This window comes from Mya arenaria, chromosome 1 (assembly GCF_026914265.1).
Source record: "Mya arenaria isolate MELC-2E11 chromosome 1, ASM2691426v1".
NCBI classification, from domain to species: domain Eukaryota; kingdom Metazoa; phylum Mollusca; class Bivalvia; order Myida; family Myidae; genus Mya; species Mya arenaria.
The window spans coordinates 3812305-3833003 of record NC_069122.1 but is presented as its reverse complement, the minus strand read 5'-3'; the positions used below and the strand labels follow the sequence as shown (position 1 = coordinate 3833003).

The 20699-nt window shown below is 36.7% G+C and overlaps 2 protein-coding genes across 3 annotated transcripts; one reads left to right on the top strand and one right to left on the bottom strand.

Moving 5' to 3' along the window:
- The first annotated feature begins 4053 nt into the window (after nt 1-4053).
- Nucleotides 4054-16060, top strand: LOC128233515 (uncharacterized). 2 transcript variants are annotated; one of them, XM_052947222.1, is made up of 9 exons: nt 4054-4205; nt 5706-5875; nt 7995-8103; nt 8471-8599; nt 9538-9701; nt 12040-12099; nt 13669-13936; nt 15169-15321; nt 15482-16060. In XM_052947222.1, exons 1-9 carry the CDS (start codon nt 4154-4156, stop codon nt 15568-15570), a joined length of 1194 nt encoding a protein of 397 aa, XP_052803182.1. In that variant the 5' UTR covers nt 4054-4153; the 3' UTR covers nt 15571-16060. The 2 variants fall into 2 exon arrangements, with proteins under 2 accessions (XP_052803182.1, XP_052803188.1); XM_052947228.1 differs by lacking the exon at nt 12040-12099.
- A 141-nt stretch (nt 16061-16201) lies between these two features.
- Nucleotides 16202-19925, bottom strand: LOC128233507 (bile salt-activated lipase-like). Its single transcript, XM_052947211.1, has 3 exons — nt 18376-19925; nt 18071-18224; nt 16202-17693 (listed from the first exon to the last, which is right to left on the bottom strand). Exons 1-3 carry the CDS (start codon nt 19754-19756, stop codon nt 17462-17464), a joined length of 1767 nt encoding a protein of 588 aa, XP_052803171.1. The 5' UTR covers nt 19757-19925; the 3' UTR covers nt 16202-17461.
- Between the last annotated feature and the right edge of the window lie 774 nt (nt 19926-20699).

Here is a 20699-nt window from a genome sequence, read left to right as displayed (position 1 = left end):
TTTTTGAAGTATAATTTAATGCTAATGACTTACATTTTGTTGTGTTTGAGTCAAGTATCATTTTGCATACATCTCATTTCATGTCATATGTGCGTATTAATTACTATTATATAGACAAAAACATGTTGTAATATCATATATTATTTTATTCGACATGAAATAATGTATAATCCATCCTGTTTCCAAATCATAGTCCATAGTGTCATAATATAGATGATGCGTAATGTCCATAATAAGGTTCGCAATGTCCATGGTCCAAAGTATCCATAATTGGTTTAAATAGAGCCGAGTGATAGCGGAAATTTCCGAAAGACGTAAGGAGGAGTTAAGACATGGTTAAGGCGGAGTTAAGACATGGTTAAGGCGGAGGTTCTATAAATAAAATTAAATTCATCTCTTAAACATGTTCAACTGCGAATGAAAAGTTACCACCATACAATGTATTTTGTAGAACTACGAACTTAAATCTGTCTTCTACACACTGCAATGTAAAACCCAGCTTGTGACTTTCACAGAATGACGTGTGTTTAACATACACAACTTTATAAACACGACTGAATCGTCTGATGAATAGATGCAACGAGAATAAAACTCCAATCGGTACAATGAAAAATGAAAATGTGCAGTGTAAAATGTAAACATACAACCGATGAGTTGGCGGTTGTAAAATATAAATTGGTAAATCATCAATGATACAAACCTAAAATACACACATACACGTCTGGACTTTTGGCAACGAATAGCCTCCATACTGATATGCTACCGTATACCGTATTTTCTGTCATCGATGTTATACCGAAGCGCTGCTTTTGTTTTACCGATGTACCACCGCTGATCGGAGCTATAGCGGAGTGATACCGTTGCGCTGCCATTTATCCTTACGTCATTAGTACCGTAGTATTACGTTATCATATTGCTCATAATACCCCCATAACACTAGGCCGGGTTCCCACTACGTCCTCAAAAATTCTGGCATGAACTTGGTCAACGTAAAAGGAACGCTGTAGACACCGACATGGACGTGGTATGGTCTTTATAGGCGTGAAGGACGTGAGAGGACTTTGAACATGTTAAAAGAACCTAGTGAGGACGTGGTCGGATCAGGACGTAGTAAGAACTTAATGAGAAAGTATTAACGACGGCTTTGACGTATTGACGGCGCAACTAATACCTAGTATGAACTTGATTGACGTAGTGCAAGCGTGGTACTGGACGGAAATATTAAATGGCGTTCTCATCGCGTTTTCTCTAGTGATAAGTTCAGAATTACAAGGATAGACGATTTCGCCTATACCTTATATGGTAAATGTCACCGAAAGAAACGAAGGTGAATGGGCGGAGCTAACGAATCAGATTTTCTTTTGTTTATTTCCGTCGAATCAAGCAAGGGAGATAACATCTTCGCCTACCTCCTGTAAATTCCCGGTTGTAAGTCCGAGTACTCTCTCTTTATTTCACAATTAAAAACTAAAATTAACTTCATCTTTTATTTTATTTTGACGATCAATGTTCCTAAATGGGTTTTAAATCACCATATTATTTAGTCAATTGCAGTTGGGTGTATCTGAGCTGGGCTCACGGACCCAGATTTATAGTGCCACTGTCAGTTTTTTTTACTTATATACCCAAGCAGGCAAAAAAAAAATCATTTATTTTATTTACAAGTGGACCATGGGCGGGTCGTTCAGTGGGGGGGGGGGGGCTGTAGTGCCTGTGTCCCTCCCCCCCCCCCTGTTGGCCCGCAAGTGAACTTAAAGGTTATTTTTTTGTCAATATTTCTCAGAAAAAAGTACTTAATTACGCCATAATGCACCAATTCAGACTAAAAATATTTGATATATTCTAGGGGGAGTACCCCTTAACCCCACTTCCCACATTTTAAACATATTAATGTCAATGGATCATGTCCAAAAAGTTGTGCCCTTAAGTTACCCCCTCTAACGCAAGTCCCTGTTCAAAACCTGCTCCAGCAAACCCATGAAACTTTTGATGGACATCATAATGATATCCACCTGTTTTGGCTGATGTTATACATTTACTATCTTAATAAGCATGTATGGTGTAAACGTTTAATTTCAATACATCATTGAAACAAAATATCCATGTGGATGGAAGAACAGCCCTCCAACCCACTTGTGTCCCCCAGTTATGAATTACGAGATCTGCCACTGTGAACCATAACAATCAAGCGGGGGATTTCAAGAACATGAACAAATAGTGCAGTAAGAACGTACAGAGAACGAATTGAACGTGGCGCACGCGCGAAGAAACGCGCAGTAAGAACGCACAGAGAACGAATTGAACGTGGCGCACGCGCGAAGAAACGCGCAGTAAGAACGTATTTGGAAAGTTTGAGGCGCATTGAATGCCTGACAGGCACACAGAAAGGTTGTAGTTTGAACTTGAGTAAAGCTTTTTTTTTAATAATTCGACCGCTGCGATCATCGAATTTGTCAGGACGTAGTGCGGTCTTCATGGTCTTCGTCTGGTGTGATGGGAGAACGGTAGTACATCGTAAGTACATCGGAAGGACTACGGTTTCACATCTGTACCAGTACGGTACACAAGGAGGCCACCGGAGGGCCGCCGTTCCATAACGGGGCCCTAGCGGTGCTCTATCGACATAAACGAAGCGATATCGGAGAACAGGCGCTATACTGCCGTTGTAGTCCCTTTGCTTGCTCCGGCAGAAATGTTTGAGCATGTTAATTTTTTTATACCGTTACGAACAGAATCATAAAGAAAACGGTTTTTGTGAGTAAATGTCTATGAGTCTAAATGTATACACAGCGATTGACAAATTTTAAGCATACTTGCAAGTTTTACTTCTTGTACGGTTAGCTTATCGTTACCAGTACATGTAGTGTTTTGCATTTTTTTTTAAATTCAAACTTGTTCTGGACGTTGGATCATTATCTAAGCACGAAACTTGTTTTATGCTATAACAGTATGCGATCCATGAGTAAGTCAGTCATTTTTAATTGTCGAACCATTGGTCCTAAATCGGTAAGCCATCGTATTGAAAGGTATTACTTGCTGATTGGTAAACTAATTCACATAAAAATGTACTGTTTTTTTATTCACTTGACATCGGAAGTCAGTGAAATGACGTATTTTCTGATATTTCAAGGCTAAACGAGCGGTGTTTGAATATCATTGTCAGTGTATTTCTACATATAAAATCCCTTTAAATGATGCCGAAATAAAATTGAGACACCAGACATAACATATTCACTTATTTGCGTTACCGACACGTTTATCAAGTCAGACAGCGCACGGACGCCTGGGGCCATGTTTACGAACAGTCTCAAGTCCAAGTCTGGACTCAGACTTAAAAAAGCGAGTTTCAAGTAATAACAAAGAATCATATTTATTCCATACTTATACAAATATAAATGTGAAAATTGTACAATTTCAAATAGTTAAAAATTTCAGCTCATTTCATCATTAAAAATCAACTATAAAGAAAGTTACAGTGCATTAAATAATAATAGTTTTGCCAATTGAGTCTAAACTCAGACTTGAGACTGTTCGTAATTAATGGTCCTGGGTCAATGATTACGAACAGTCTCAAGGCCTAGTTTAGACTTAGACTCAGAAAAGCATTTTATAAAGGAACAAAAAATCATATGTATTCCCTTTCTTTTACAAAGATGTATGTTAATAATAGTAAAAAATTCAAATATTAATATATTTCAGCACATTTTACCATCACTACTCTGACAGGAGGAATGTTACAATGGAATGAAGTTTTGCCATAATGAGTCTTGAGTCTGAACTCAGACTTGAGACTGTAAGTAATCACTGCCCCCGAGCTTCATTAGAAAGTACGCGTGATTATGCGGAATATTGCTCGAAATAAACACACTCAAAAGCGTATATTTATGAACATTATGTCCATGATCAAAGATCAAAAGATTGGACTAAAGAGCTGAAACAATTGAATCCACTTTTTCTGAATGATAACAATCATAGCTAATAAGCTGACCGATTTCCTTAAACGCCCTAGTATATAAACATATACTTCCGTTTTGCACTTGATCTGTAAACATTTACTGTTTGCGCTCCGGATTCTACTAGCTGGCGGGCTGATTTCTCTGTGTATTCTGTAGATATAATATATCTTAGGAGATTGATTCTGGTGGCTTTAAACATGTTTGTTGTTCACTTTATATGTATCGTTGGTGCCTGGTCTTCAACTAAAGGTAGATTGGTGTTTTCTATTTAAATAAATTGATAAGGTAGCGCGGAATTGTTCTTACAAAATACAAAAAATACAGCTACTATGCTGTATGGATGTGATCTCGTAAGTACGGAGTTATGTAGCATATTTTTGATAAAATTACATTTAACAGAGCATTTCGTGAAAATATAAAACCAATGCGAGAAACTTGTTCTGCCACTTCTGAATTATGCCACATCTTAGAGATTGATTTACGATTGAGTTTCTATTTTAAAGAAACGACACTATTATTTCGTCTTGCTTTTTATATGCATGTCCTGCTATATTGTTGAGTACCGTGCACAAACTATCACACAAGTATGTGTAAAAATGACTCATTCACGTTTAAAAGAGTCAGAAACCAAAACGAAAAGATAATGCGAAATGTAAACAAAATGATTGTCACAATCTCAGAACAAACACCAAAAGTTAAGATAATTCATATATTGATATGTTTTTTGTCTGAATGCATGACATTAAATACTTAAATGTGCAATAAAGCGAAAGCAGCGATATTAAAAAAACTGAATGGCTTGATGCTTGAATTTAGAATAAAAAATATATGCTCAAAAGTATATATGCCCAATGCAGTTCGGTGTTGTGTCTAAATGTTAGTCAAATAACTCATTTAAACACATTTTATAATAACTGTTGACAACATAAAACCTGTTAGAACAGAACATAATTTATAACACGTAAACTATACAGTTTTTTGTGTTTCGTTTAATATATTACAATTGCAATTATACAATGTAGTGTGAACTATTAAATCAATATTATAATCAATTTATGTTTAAGAATTAACTAGAATTGTAAATCACAAATCTATCAAACCCTAATAGTATACAGAACAGAACATATTTTATTACACGTAAATTTTACCGTTTTTGTGTTTAAGTTTTCATATAAATATATCAGCATTACAGCTATACTATGTAGTGAGCGACTAATATTATTTACATATAAAGGATGAACTGAAAAAAAGTAGTATTGCAATTATCAAAGTTAGTACAAAAATATTATTTGACTTTCGTATATGTATACATGTTTGAACAATCATTTCAATATACAATTAAATACATGACAAATATAGAATTAAAGATCATAACATAAGGGATCTGAGCCCCTTTTATTTAAAAAAAAACAACAACAACACATACACATTTTTTGTGAATTGTGACTATTAATTCCATGTGATTATAATACTTTCCCTTAGTGCAGTAACTCAATAACTTCATGTAGAAATAGATGCTAGTTCTTGCACTAAGGTACGTGGCGATTATATCTCTTTTGATCAAGTTGAAAGCATTTACATCGGTTTAACTTGGTATGTATAATCGCATTATAATCTCATTATCCCGTTTGTCTCCTTAATTCAGTTCAGAACAATGGGTCAATTAATGATCTGCAATTAATGCCAAGGGCAATTAAAACATGTTTTACATTGCATGTATGTCCAAAACTATTCATTGTTTCGTTTCAGTGCTGGCTGCTAATCAAGATTACATGAAGAACATCATTAGCAACTATTTTTCACAACCAAGACACCATGAGGCCGACTTAGATTACAAAAACAGGTCAAGAGATTTAATTTTCAGTGAGTTCAAACGGCTAGGCTTGGAAACCACCGTTCAGAACTTTTCGCAAGAAAAGGTAGGTAATCATCATTTGATAACAAAATAAGGCTTGAAATGGTTTAAAAGTTTATTCGATTCAAATAATAAACAAAAATGAATTTCTGATTTTTCTGATAAATGTGATAATGTTACCTAAAAACGATGTAGTTAATCGGGTTACTTGTTATGAAAATAACGATGATTGATGTCAATATTGGTCTTAAGAAAGAGAGGCCGCCGACGACAAATCATTCACAGTCGGTACTCCTCGGCCATTTTTCATCGAAAACAAACTCGGATGTATGCTGGAACATCAGTGAAAGTAGTGCGTAAAATATATAATACATGTAATAATATTAATTCAGAATAGTGTTTTTTTAACATGTAAGTTGTATTTATAACGTAGTTTAAATTGTTTCACGGTGAAGTGAATTATAGCATAAATACTTAATATTCCTTAATATTCCTAACAGTAAAAACAACATATTGTACTGGTAAATCTAAATTACTACGCGATCTAATTGCAGCGTAGTTAAATGTTAAGATTTCTGACATTGTAAACCGCCCATATTTTCGATGGAAAATGGCCGAGTTCCGATTTGAAAAAAACAATGCATCAAAGTTGTGTAACGTATTGAAACATCCTTTATCATCATCATCATCATCATCATCATCATCATCATCATCATCATCATCATCATCATCATCATCATCATCATCATCATCATCATCAGCGTTTGCGTTTCTGAACAATTCGGGATTCTGTCCGTATCATTTCAGAACTGTGTCAGTGTTGCTTTTATTTTTGTTGTAATTATTAATACCTACTAATGTTTTATATAGATCGTTTGTATATAGCCTTAGCAGAGGAGGATTCAGAATCCGACGTTAGAGGGGGAGTTACTTAGGGGAGTAGTCTTTTGACTTGCGCCCCTCCCTCAGGACCGAAATGTATTTGGTTTAAGTGGTCACAGGGGTGTGTGGGGTACTCCCCGTCAGAAAATGTTAACACTTTCTAATCCGAAATGGTGCATTTTTGGCGTTTTCTATTACTTTATTTGGACGATTTTACGGGGAGGGGCCGGGCTTCGGATGCGCCTTCCGGATCCGCTAGTGCTTAGTGTTACTTTTTATTAGTTGCATTTTTACCAACAGATTCATTCTATAGAGTGTTTGAATATATACGTTTATTTACAAGTACCAATTTGAAGGAAATGCATTTGTTTTTCTCTTAAAATTTGATAATCTTCAGTTTTTAGATTGCAAGGTATTTGAAACCATAATGTCGATGTATTTTTATATAATCGACTTTGAAGTCGATGTCGTGTTTTTAAAAAAAAATTCTTTCTTGTTTATTTAAAAATCGTCGAGAGAAACCCCCTGACCTTGCAAACACAATCGGCGCCCGCTGGAGTCTACTTACAGTACTCTTAGTTTTAACTTAAATCTTAACCGGAAACACTTAAGTGCTTTTATAGCAGTATTAACTTTCAAGTGGAAATCCTGTTTTGCCGATCGTTCTTAGTTTAAACATTATATATTTTACAACGATAAAGTTATGATAACTTATCCTAAGTCACTCTCGTTAGCACAATGTTGCGCGAGAGTTTGGTCTTATGTTGTGGGGGAAACTGGAGACCCGGAGAAAACCCACTTGTCCGGCTTGGTGACCACTAACCAAAGTCACATGTGCGCAGGCCGAGAATCGGACTCGGGTCGCCTAGGTGAGAAGCGAGTGCGCTAACCACTGCGCTAACCGGACAACCCGACATTTCTTAACTCCAATATTTCTGGTTAACGTATTTCGATTCATGCTTTGTTTTTCCTTATGTTGTTTTCGTTTTGGCGTGTTTTATTTGTCCCTCGTGTAATATCTATTTAATCTGAATTTTTTGTCTCTTTGAAGGGTATTCATTTAAATGCTTGACCCCTGGGCCTGTATGCACTTTCCACTGTATTCCTTACCAGCGGCGCCTATGCGATCCAACTATATAGAGATTTAAAGAAAAAAAAAATCTACAGAATAGACGTTCTGAAAAAACCTGAGGCGTTCGGTAACAAAACAGTAATCATTAAAATGCCAGTTGAAGCGACGTATTTTAAAATCCATACATTACTACACAACTTTATCAGATACCAATTTTTTATATTTGCAGGTCACCTTTTCCAACGTTATTGGCGTTTCACGCGGTTTTCGTATTGGAAAGAAGGACGACAAAATAGTGGCAGTTGGAGCCCACTACGACACAACACAGAACTCCTCTGGTATGAAGTATATTTATATCAACTTTTCACTAGCACTGGCGCTTAGTTCTATGTAGCGACCTGAAAAGTATCCCATGAACTCATTAATATTTCGGTCATTCGTAATTACTTTAATACTGATATGAAAGAACTTTTCATAACAGAATATTCTTCACTTGTAAAAATAAAGCTTTATGTGATCTCTCTCTGAAATTAATTGCGATTTTTTTCAAATAGCATACACTTATTATATTGATTTTAACACGTGCGATCATATTTTTTTTTATTTTAACTGTGCAATAAAGCAGTATGGCGTACCTTTTTTTCCAGAGTTGATTGGATAATTTCAACTAAAATGTTTTTGTTTTTTCAAAATTCGCTTTTGTAGGAGTCGATGACAACGGATCTGGAATGGCCGCCATGTTTGAGGTTGCTAGGCAAATAGATGAACATCGACAGAAAGGCGAACAGATAAACAACACCGTGATTTTCATGGCGTTTGACTTAGAGGAAGGAGGTAAGCGTTAGTAAAGCGTAGTTTGATGAAAAAAATGCAAAAGGATAAATATATATGGCTTAAATATTCACTTAACCAAAGGTTTGACTGAAAATACTATAGTCTTAGACCCCTTTTAGGTGACCCCATTATTATTATTATTATTATTATTATTATTATTATTATTATTATTATTATTATTATTATCGGCAGCAGCAGCAGCAGCAGCAGCAACAGCAACAGCAACAACAGCATCAGCATCATTATATATTATATATTTTACTTTACCAAAGGTTTTGTCACAATGTTTTGACTGAAAGTACTATAGCCACGAGCTCGTCTTAGACCCCTTTTAGGTAAAAAATACCTAACATGAGTCACAGTTGAAGCATATCAAACTACATCATCATCATCATCATCATCATCATCATCATCATCATCATCATCATCATCATCATCATAAGCAGCAGCAGCAGCAGCAGCAGCAGCAGAAGCAAAGCCAGCAGCAGCAGCAGAAGCAAAGCCAGCAGCAGCAGCAGCAGCAGCAACGTCATCATTGTCAGCAGCAGTAGCAGCATCGCATCATTGTCATCATCATCATCATCATCATCATCATCATCATCATCATCATCATCATCATCATCATCACCACCACAATCATCATCATCATCATCATCATCATCATCATCATCATCATCATCATCATCATCATCATCATCATCATCACCACAATCATCATCATCAGCAGTAGCAGCAGCAGCAGCTACAGCAGTAGCTGCAGCAGCATCATAACATCATCATCATCAGCAGCAGCAGCAGCAGCAGTAGCATAACATCATCATCATTATCATCATCATCAGCAGCAGCAACAACAGCAACAGCAGCAGCAGCAGCAGCAGCAGCAGCATGCTCATCACTTAAATCATCCTTTTAACATAATTATGAAAATGTCTTTACAGTACATATCGGAAGTAACATGACCATTTACAGATGGTTACTTCCTTGGTTGGTCAAGACCTACGGACGGGAAACAGCACTGGCATTGCGACCGAATGGAATCATTATCCTTGACGGATTGATGAATTTTAACAGCTCAGCCCGATCACAGACATTTCAAGTAGAGGTATTACGTATATGTTAAAATGTGTAGAACTGGTGCGAAAAACGCGAATCAATTTTTAAATGTACATTTTTCTTTTTGTTAAAACTTTAAAATATAAAGTAATTCAAATAAAGAGAAAACATATTTGTAATCGGCTTTAAAGATCTGTTAAAAAGAACGGCGGCTATTTGAAACGTCGATTATGACTGATCAAATAATGTCTCACTTGTCAAATCAGAGTGAAGCGATGGAATAACAAAGGCGTCAGTACGCCGATAGTCAATTTCGCTCTGAAGTTTTATTTTGCAATGTGAATGATATTAAAATCAGACGACTCCAATCAAAAAGTTAAAAGTTTCTCAAGCAACGCAGTATTAACTTCCCGTACCTTTTATTATTTTTCATAATCCCAAAATAAATTTGTATTCTGGTTTTATTAAAGCTGATTTAAAACAGTCCTACGCATATGTACCAGATTTCCACTTTTCCCAAAAAATTCCTAGTGATGGGCATTTAATTATAATAACATGGTCTGTCATGAGCTGCTGATAGTATCATCCGTGGAATGTTTTATGATCCTATCAAGTTTCAAGATTACAGTCTTAGCTAGGGTTAGAAAATGAACATTGCTAGAAATAACGAAGACTGCGATTTTCAATTTGGTTTAAGGAGATATTTTTTATCTCAACACTTAATAACAATTTTGTTACAAAGGTTACAGTAATTGTGATTGAATAAGTAATTGTTTGATATCACTTACGACTCATATTGAAAATATAAACATAATTATATATTACACTAATGCTGAAATAAGTGGGGCTTTTCAAAGACCTTGAAGAAGTGTCTGAAAATAAATGTCTAGGTGCGTTGTAGGGGTTTGACATTAGATAGATAGATGGATAGATAAATACCCTTGTCATGTGATTCCTTAAAAAAATAAGAAATTACAGTTTAGCCCATGCTTTTAATTAACGACTACAACAAGTCAGTCAAGTAGTAATACTTTGTGCAACTGGACTGTATAAGAACTGTTCATTCAGTGTTCAATAAATTTCAAAAAACTGCATTGTGAATTTTCAACACGTAATGATCAATGCAAACCTTAATATATCTAAAAAAAATCATCCATTACACATGATAAATAAATGATTAAAACATTTACGTATCACTATTATTTTTCATTCAATGAATTCAAAAACGTGTCATATTGGCAATATAATATTGTATATTTCTTTACAAAAAAATATTGTTTGTCATCATGCTGATGCTACCTTGTTTATGAAACCTTTGAAGATAGCTTGAATCATGAGAGGGGTTTCAAGGTACCAATCTTGAATAACATCAAACAAGTTCATTGATAATGGTTGCACAAACTTATTATTCATTGTTCCAGCCATAATTTGTAAAGAGCTTGGTGCCAGGTCAGCAAGGGCACTTCTGATCCTTATGGACACTTGCATTGGTCAATGTTTAATTTGTAATGGGTCTGTGTCTTAACTACTTTCAATACTAATAGTTTGTTATGAATACCTAAGGTGTTATCTTTCATTTATATATAATAATATCAAAATTATTATTTTATACTTTCTGAAAATTGACTATGTGAAGCAAAGGTGCACAGCAGGGTAAAAAGACAGTAGGATGCTGCTATTTTAGGCTTAGCTGGAGCACTTATCTGAGCAACGTGTTTCACAGTTTGTAACATCGTCAAAATATCCATCCTTCCTTTTACAGTGTGTGTATACCATGTGATAAATTACGTCATAATATGCTACGTCGGAAGGCAACATTTTGCTTGCAATGAAGACTTAAATCAAAGGTAACTTTTCTTTAACAACACCATTTTAAATGAAACAAAGGGCAGTCTATAAAGCTTAAAGAGCCCCGTATTTGTTTTATTTCCGAAATTTCATAAGGTCATTAGTTTTATCAAACATTTCGACAAACCTGTTTCCAAAATAATGTTTTGACAGTGCTCCGTTAGACGCCGTATTGTGAAAAGAATTGTCGAAGTGTTTTAAGAAACTAAGCTCTCAAACAAACTCTGGTAAAAGACCGAGGGCGGGCTCTGTAAGCGGCGAAGACTGCGCTATGTTTCATTTAAAATGGTGAAGAAATAGTGAAGTTATCATTGATCAAAGTCTTTTTTCAAATCAAAATATTGCCTTCCGACGTAGCATTAATGACGCAATTTATCACGTGGTATATAAACACACACTATTTGAACATTCCTCCATAATTGTAAATTGGTAAATTGTAAAACTTAAGAGTGACATTGACCTTTGAACAATATATACGGTTCATGAGCACGACAAGTCTTTGGGCATCTTATTTACCCCTCCCCCCTTTCCGTACATAGGAAACAGACTGGAAAGAAAAAAGCAAACAAAGGACGGGCGGTGCGATGTTTTACCTTCATGTGAGGATAAATTTCATTTGTTTCTGTTTTGTTCCCATCATTACCATACAACGTAAATATTGATAAATTATTATTTGTATATTACAGTATACAAATTAAGTAATGATTAAAACATAAGACAATTCAATTCTTAATTATTACAATCATGAAAAACACAAAAATACAGAAATTATCCATATTGCCTTATTATTTCATTCATTTTTCTTTCAATTTCATATAATGTTTAAAAACGTTAAAATATTAAAGCATAAAATTCTTCTTCTTTCTAGTTAAGAAATGTATTTACTTTTAAAAAATAAATAATATATTTTGAAGAACTGCATCTAAAGAAATTAACTTGACCCTTCAGAATTCAACTTCACCAGCCCAGATAAGATCAAAGAGGGCCAATTAGGGATGGCTAAGCTTTCAGCTGAAGTTAATGGGAGATTAACAGTTATAAGTGATTTACTAGCTGATAAGCCCTTGCTGAATCTCAGTCGCTCTCTGGAACATATGCGTAGGACTGTGATAACGTTGTGGCGAAGATTATTATTGGGCCCAAATGCATCCCAAGTTTGAAACAATCAGCCTCAGTTGTACAGACATTGGTCACTGTCAGCTTTAACAACTACACCACGGTCAACGCCCCCTTAAACAAGTTTTAGTGTATTCAGTCTTTAAAATACATATCGGTTGTACGGCTAGCGCAGTGGTTAGCGCACTCGCTTTCTCACCAAGGCGACCCGAGTATGATTCCCAGCCTGGGCGCATGTGAATTTTGTTGGTGGTCACTAAGCCGGACAAGTGGGCTTTCTTTGGGTACTCCGGTTTCCCCCACTCTAGAAGACCACACTCTCGCGCAACATCGTGCCAACGAGAGTGACATAGTATTAGTTATCATAACTTTCTTCACAATCGTAAAATAAAAAAATGTTTAAACTAAGATCTATAAACCATTCCAAATACCTCAAGACCAACTAACTAACTACAGTGTAAGACCCCTTTAACGTTGTTTTACTGGTTAAATACATTGAAGGTAAAATTAATTATATCGAGCTATATATACTGTTACTTACATGTAATACTAAATTAATGATGAGTAATGTTATAAAGATCCCAAGTCTTCTCATTTTTTTAAAAGAAAGGTGCATGATAACTTGAATAGTTAAAGATGCACTCTTACTCACAAATAAGATTACCACAATAATAAAATTGTTTTAATATACCAAAAAGGATGAATAAATGTCAAAAACAATGGTTCTTATGTAGGATACCGAGTTAAATTTGAAAGAAAGGTACAGAAAACGCGGTATTTCTACCTTGTGTGACGATAGTTGATGACAGTAAATATTGTAGCATTCACCAATCATTTAATATTTTTTGCGTTTTCAGCTATTAAAAACAAGGTTACAATCTTGTAATCAGTAATTGATATTTTTCATAAATGCGTTATTTAGTAAGTAGTTAAAGGTTTATCAATCAAAGTGTATGTTTGTTATACATGTGTATGTATTGATTTTGAATAAGAGTGTCACTTTATTGGCCTTTTCATGCATAATATATTATTCATATCTATCTTTATGACAGGTAGCAGCGATGTTTCCTAATATGTCGAGTACAAACATGTCAGGAAACTTTCTGGCTCTTACATATAGCAGCGACCAACCTAACAGTTCTTTGACATACACGCTGGCCAATAACTGGGCTGTTCATTCGGATGCTTCAAAGTATCACTTACATAAATTTGGGCTCCTAAATTCCTACTCCAACCCTTATGTCTCGAGGTTTCTTAAGAGCACCAGTGCCAGCAACTTTTGGATGGACAAAATTCCAGCAATAGTTCTCCATGATACAGGTAAACGTTACTCTAAAGAATACCTTAAAGATGCACTGTTACTCCCAAATATGAGCTAACACATTTAATACAATCGTTTTAATAAACTCAAAAGGATGAAAACATATGTCGAAAACAAGGCTTTTATGAAGGATACAGTGTTAAAACAATCAAAGCTCTCCCTTCTTTAAAATTTTAATGCGTTTTCGAGCAAAGGCAGCAGTATGTAGTGCAACTATTTTTTTTATTGATAACTAAAAATCCCCATATATAAGCTTCATAACTGCAAATTTGACATCGAATTTGTATTTTGAGTCGTCTTCAAATCATGTGTCTGTAATCCGAACTGGCCTTGTTAGGATTGCTCAAATCATATATGCGTCGTCCGAAATAGCCTTGTTAGAATTGTTCAAATCAAGTCCGTTTTGTCCGAACTATCCGTGTTAGGATTGCCAAAATTAAGTCCCTGTTATCAGAATTAGCCTTGTTAGGACTCTTCGAATCATGTCCCTGTTGTCCGAAGTGGCCTGGCCCTGTTTAATAAAATGACCTGGTCAGATTTTTTTCTCGTCTGAGAAATACTTTTCTCCCACCTCAGATAAGTAGATCCATTAATTTAACCATGCTAGAAATTCATATCTTTCCCACGGGCGAAGATAAAATGCCCGTATGGAACTTATTTTAATGGTCACCACATTGTAATTACCTCCCTTGTTGAAGACTGTCGTCTGTAGCGCATCATGGACACATTTTCTCGTGGCAATATTTAGCACGCTTGTTAATTATTTCTCGCTTCAAATGTCACCACAAAACAGTTTTCACGCATCTTTCAAGAAATAATGCTTCACTCTTCTTAGAACTATTTAAAGACCGATCAGACCATTTACATACTCTGAATCTCTGCGCGAATATCCATGACAACCACGAATTATCGCATATCCGTACGCAATTATTTTCACTAAGCACAAAGGAGTTCCAGCAAAAAATACATTTTTACTAAATTTTGTTTAACTGAGGTGGGAGAAAAAGCATCTACCATAGCCGCTCGTGTAGGATAGGTTCATCCCGACCCTCGCGCAGGGTGATTTGCGGAAACTCGGTAAACCTCGTTTCCGCAAAACACCCTAAGCTCGGGTCGGAATGAACCTATCTTACACTCTCGGCCATGGAAGATACTTATAATCACTATGTGGTATCTTGTGCTGTGTACTAGCTATATGAACTTTACCGTTTCACGTCACCTTCTCATTAAGGCAACTATCGCGGGGATTTGACCGAATGTCCGTCTTGTGATGACAAGAGAATGTTGACAGAAGGCAACCTCATGTTCCTTGACCACGTTGTTGATGTCATTGGAAAAACTGTATTTAATCTCTCCGAGATTCATATGCCAGCAGCAGAAAACGGTATGTATAAGCACATTTTAGTCAAAATTACTACTTATCCTTCTCGCTACTGTGACCAATGATAGGAGATGCACACACGCTTGACATGTGGTTATTACAATGCTCGTAGCCATACTTATACAATAATGTGTTATACCTGTTTAATTGATGTCTATTTCAGATGGCATGGGTACGCACCCCTCCTCTGCACCGAGAGCAGTATCAACAATGGTCCTTGTCCACGCCATGATGCTACTTATATATGATTGACAATAGAAACAACCCCTGCAATCCTTCTGAATCCCGGTCAAGAAGTGATAACCTCCCTTTAGTTGTAGAGAAGTTGTACTCTATATATGTCATTTAATATTTGTAGTATTGGGTATAGTATATCAGAATTACACTTAACAGGCTGTCACTACGTTAATAAAATATGTATTGCTTTTAAATATCTTGGTTGCTTCTGTTACGATATACACTAAAACATATTTCGCATAATAAACTAATGTCTGCCGTAAAATAGTCGACAAACATAATACATAATGTTGGCATTTCGTCATCAGGCCTAAAAACATGTATTAGTTTCACCAAAACAGAGTAGGTAGATCGAAATATATATTATTTCGATTTTTTTTATTATCATATTTTTCTTGAAAAATTGTGTTACAAAAAACTGTTGTTTAATGCTTTAGAACACCGATTTAAATCAAACAAATGAAACAATCAATTTCTTATGGCAAAAAAACGTCAAGGGTCGGGGCAAAACATAGGGTAGGTCGGGAACCTTTAAACGAACATACACACAGTTGTGTTTACGCCTTATCAATACGGTGGACACTATAGGGACACATTCTATTTTAGCAGCCGTTAGAAAGGGCGTTGTAAATAGTATACAAACATATATGTTTATTTATTTTTATTATAAACAAGTAATGAACACTTGTTATATATACTATTTCTTACAGCACAACATGTATTAGTGTTTTTTTATTCATACACTGCTTATTGAAATAGTTCTTGGTAATATACATTGCTCTATTTATCCATTAAACAGGCTTTGAGAATGAGTGTTTTTATTGTTTTGAATTATTAATAAATATAGCACTAACTCAAACTAATCAATATATGTAGGCCGATATTTTAAAACATCGTGAATGTGAAAACCGTTGTTAGAGTCGCCGTTGTTCATTTTCAAATCCGGCTCTGGTATGTCCACAGAAAAGATTATGACCCACTCTATTCCTTACAAAATAGCAGCAAGTGTTTAAGATGTACTTGTTTTATTTGATTATGATTTTGTGTATTTTGAAGGTGACTTATTGACCTTTATTCGGGTCATTTTGTTCGGGCGATAGTATTTCAGAAACATCGTTCAGGGTTTTGTGCCAATTTTGTATTGCTTTGTGATGAGCATTTTTAATTTATAAAATATAATTGATTGCACTGAATTTGAGTTTTAATTGAGTTACGCCCAATATTTCATAATCGTTTGAACGTCACTTGCCAAAGCCAAATATGAATTTTAAGAATGAACTGTACTGTCAAGATGTTATTAAATTAGTTGAAAGTCGCTTTGTTAAAGATGCACTATTACTCCCAAATAAGATTTAACACATTTAATACAATTGTTTTATTATACAAAAAAGGATGAACAAATGTCGAATACAATGGTTCTTATGAAGGATACCGAGTTTAATTTAAAAGAAATGTGCAGAAAACACGGTATTTCTACCTTATGAGACCATAATAAATCGCAGTAAATCTTTGAACATTCACCAGTCATTTAATGTTTATTACGCTTTGAGCTATTGAATAAACAGTTATAATATTGTTTATAGTAATTAATATTTTTCCATAAATGCATTATTTAGTAAGTAGTTGAGGCTGTATCACTCAACATTTGTTTATTTTACATGTATATGTATTGATTTTGAATAAGAGCGCCACTTTAAGATTTCTGATAAGGTTTGATAAACACACAGATGTGATATGATTAATGTTTCTCTGTCATTGGAGTGAAATATCAATGTCCTCAAAAATTTCCTTTACGCAGTTACCAAGCGAAGATTCATTTGCAGTGACTTTATAATACAAAATAATGAGAGAAGAATGTTTCGGGTAAAGTCGTCGCCCCAATCCGTCGATACACAATTCCGCTAGATTATTTTCCTACCAATATAGGGACATTAGGCCCTTGTGCATGCGGGTGACAATCGTACGTGTTCGCTACAGCAGGAAACAAGTGCTGCCAAAACTCCATCCGACGTGCCGCAAACCGGCTGCCCGCCGTCGCCCCGTCTCCGCTCAGCTGCATGTAGGCTCGTGACTTGATGTCATACTCCGGCCACGTGGTGTTGGTGTACCAGGGCACGTTCATCGGCTTGTTGGGATCCCTAAAAGAATACATAGTTTCCTGGTAACGTGACAGTAAACTGGACAAGACACGACAAGGACAGTAAAGAAAGATGTCATAATTGGAGAAACGTAGTCATCGAAGACCATTAGTGTAATTGACATGTCACACTGTCACAAGTGCACTCGCTTCTCTACTTGGCTCTATTCCCGGTCTAGGAACATGTTATATTGGTATGTGGTCACCAAGCCGGACAAGTGGTTATCCTGCGGGATTCTCCACACACATAACCACACTCTCTCTCGTTCCATCGTGCCAACGAGAGTGATAAATATAACGTTAAAATGACATGTTTCAAAATCGTTGTAAGAAAAACAAATAAGTTAAAAGTTATTGACATGTGAACTTGTAGCTTACCCGGTTTTGGCAAAGTTTGTCCACATGGTGACGAGAGCGTCGGCAACCAGGCGCTCTTGGTCCGTGTAGTGGCCGGTGTTCATGATGGACGTTGGAGTAGCACTATAGAGGGGGTAGCCGAACACGTACTGTATTTCGTCCGCATGGTTCGGGCCTGCAGTCAGAGACGAACAGTGATAAATCATATACAACCACTGGGTAGTAAATGTTGTAAACTACACATTCCACTGGAGGTGATTAAAGCTAATTGAAACAGGTGTCCCGTGAAGGTGTTTCTACTTGAGGTGAATAAAACTTATTATAACCTGTTATCCATGAAGGTGTTTCTAGGGTGTGTGTGGTTGGAGCAACACTGAACTGGTATAGGAAGGTCCGGGCGCCGCCAAGGGATGCATGGCCTTCCACAGTGGACATCGCCGGCGCGAAGAATGGCACGTCATTTGACAGATCGACAAGGGCATTACGCACGGCGTCACTGTCATCGGGGCGGCTCCAGTCCGTGTACATAAAGTCCATTAGCCGACCCAAAACATCAGCCGTCTCGTTATTCACAGACGGCTGTGCAGCACTAACAGTTATCGGAACAACAACCTTTGAGAACTTCTCCTGCGTCAGAGTAAAGTTGTCTATGTTCGTGTAACCAAGAATAGATGGCCAAATACTTGTGATTTGTATCGCTCCATCGAAATCATTAATCCCTGTAAGAAAGTCTACAGAAGAAAATAAGTTTCTTGCGGCTGCTGTACTCGGGTCGTTTCCAAACACTATATCTTTCGGATCAGCAACTAGGAAGTCATTGTCCACTATGGGTAGCCACGGTGATGTGTCTTCGTCCTGAAGCACTTCCGGCGCAAGAGCGCGCAGGCAGCTAGCGGGATCCGGTGACCCACCACAACTCTTCTTCTTCATGAGGGCGTCTGCATTAGGTCCGTTGTGAATTGTCCAGTAGGCGAGTGGTGATCCGCTCTGGGCAATGACCCGCCGGAACAAGCCTCTATTTCCTGCATAAAGCGTTTGGAAAATAACGGAAGCTGCACCCGCCGATTCTCCGATTATCGTTACATCATCTGGGTTTCCTGTGAAAGCGGCGATGTTGTTATGGACCCACTTAATGGCGAGATGTTGGTCCCACAATCCCTGGTTGCCCGGCAGGTCGCCACTGGCGCTGCGGATAAAGCCGAACATTCCGAGTCGGTAGTTAATGGTGACCAAAATGACGTTACCTAACGTTGCTATGCCTTCACCCGGGTAGATGGCGGCGGCACCCTCCACGAACGCGCCGCCGTGTATCCAGACCATCACCGGTAACGAGGCGTTACGTTCAAACATGTGCGGTACATAAACGTTAAGTATGAGGCAGTCCTCAGTAAAGTTCAAAAACATGCCGTAAGCAGTTGTGCTCACCTGGTGTCCTGGGTAACAGCCCATAGGCAATTGAGTTGCGTTGAAAATGTCCGTAAATGGTGCTTTTTGAATGGGTTTCCTGAAGCGATTCTGGCCGCCGGTCGTCTCGGCATAAGGAATACTAAGGAAACGCGATATTCCGAAAGGTCGACCGTTAACAACGAGCTGCTCTGAAGCCCCCGCGATCTTACCGACCGGCGTCAGCACCGTCACCGCCCTTCCCATACACGGGTCGCCCCACACCAGCACCCCGAGGACAATCAGAAGGCAAGCCGAAGCCATGGTTGTGATCTTCTTGTGAGTTGAAGACTATTAACACTAAAGACATCCAATGGATATACCGCTATATATACCTACAGTTTGGCTATAGTCGTACAGATTGCTTCATCATTTATTTCCTACGCTAAAGCCGACATTAATATGTTGCTATAGTCAAACTGGCGTTTGTCGGTTTGACGCGTAACCTATATATGATTTTATCGGTGTTGAAAGTACAAGCGTACTATAAATTTTATCTAAATAACAACCGTGCATCGTTAATTGGGTAAATAGTTCAAACTGTTGACATCTCTGAAATATGGTCAGTGAGGTAAGCATTACATTATTCGCTCAACCGACATTGCAATAGAACATTTATACTTATATGCTCATTGAACTATTGATTAATAACTGTATTATACCATTTTGCATACTTCTTTTGTATTTATTTCTAAGCACAATAAAACGAAGCAAGACTAAATCAAAGCACTGATAGTGCTGAATGGTTTGGGCGAAGACCACCGTCATTATCATCATCACCACAACCACCATCGTTTCCACCATCACATTACCGTAATTATCTTCATCACCTTCATTATCATCATTCAGATTTAACCATACATGTCTACTAGGATGTTATTCCATTATGCATTCCAATTTCAATTTCAAGAGAATATGAACACACTTGTATTGTAGATAATACTGTTTCTACTCCAAACATAGCTTATTAAAAATTATTTACATACAAGTATTTAGACCAATTATCCGTAGCAATGCTTTATGGAAATGAGAAACATTATTATGTTCATGAAACATAAGACATTTATATGCAAGGGTTGATAATTTTTCTACTTGCACAAAAATATATAGCAATGCAGAGGAAAATGACCCAGCTTTAAATTCTAAGAAGTTAGAGTATGAACGCCAATATATGTTTGCAAAATCTGAGGTATAAATTGATTGGTAA

Bases quoted from the DNA above. Each gene is read 5' to 3' on its own strand.
- LOC128233515 (XM_052947222.1), top strand. From the start codon at position 4,154: ATGTTTGTTGTTCACTTTATATGTATCGTTGGTGCCTGGTCTTCAACT. The intron at 5,876-7,994 runs GTAGGTAATCAT...TTATATTTGCAG, and splicing joins AGAACTTTTCGCAAGAAAAG to GTCACCTTTTCCAACGTTAT. The intron at 12,100-13,668 runs GTGAGGATAAAT...TCTTTATGACAG, and splicing joins GTGCGATGTTTTACCTTCAT to GTAGCAGCGATGTTTCCTAA.
- LOC128233507 (XM_052947211.1), bottom strand. From the start codon at position 19,756: ATGGCTTCGGCTTGCCTTCTGATTGTCCTCGGGGTGCTGGTGTGGGGC. The intron at 18,225-18,375 runs GTTATAATAAGT...CTCTGACTGCAG, and splicing joins AACACCTTCATGGATAACAG to GCCCGAACCATGCGGACGAA. The intron at 17,694-18,070 runs GTAAGCTACAAG...GTATTCTTTTAG, and splicing joins ACAAACTTTGCCAAAACCGG to GGATCCCAACAAGCCGATGA.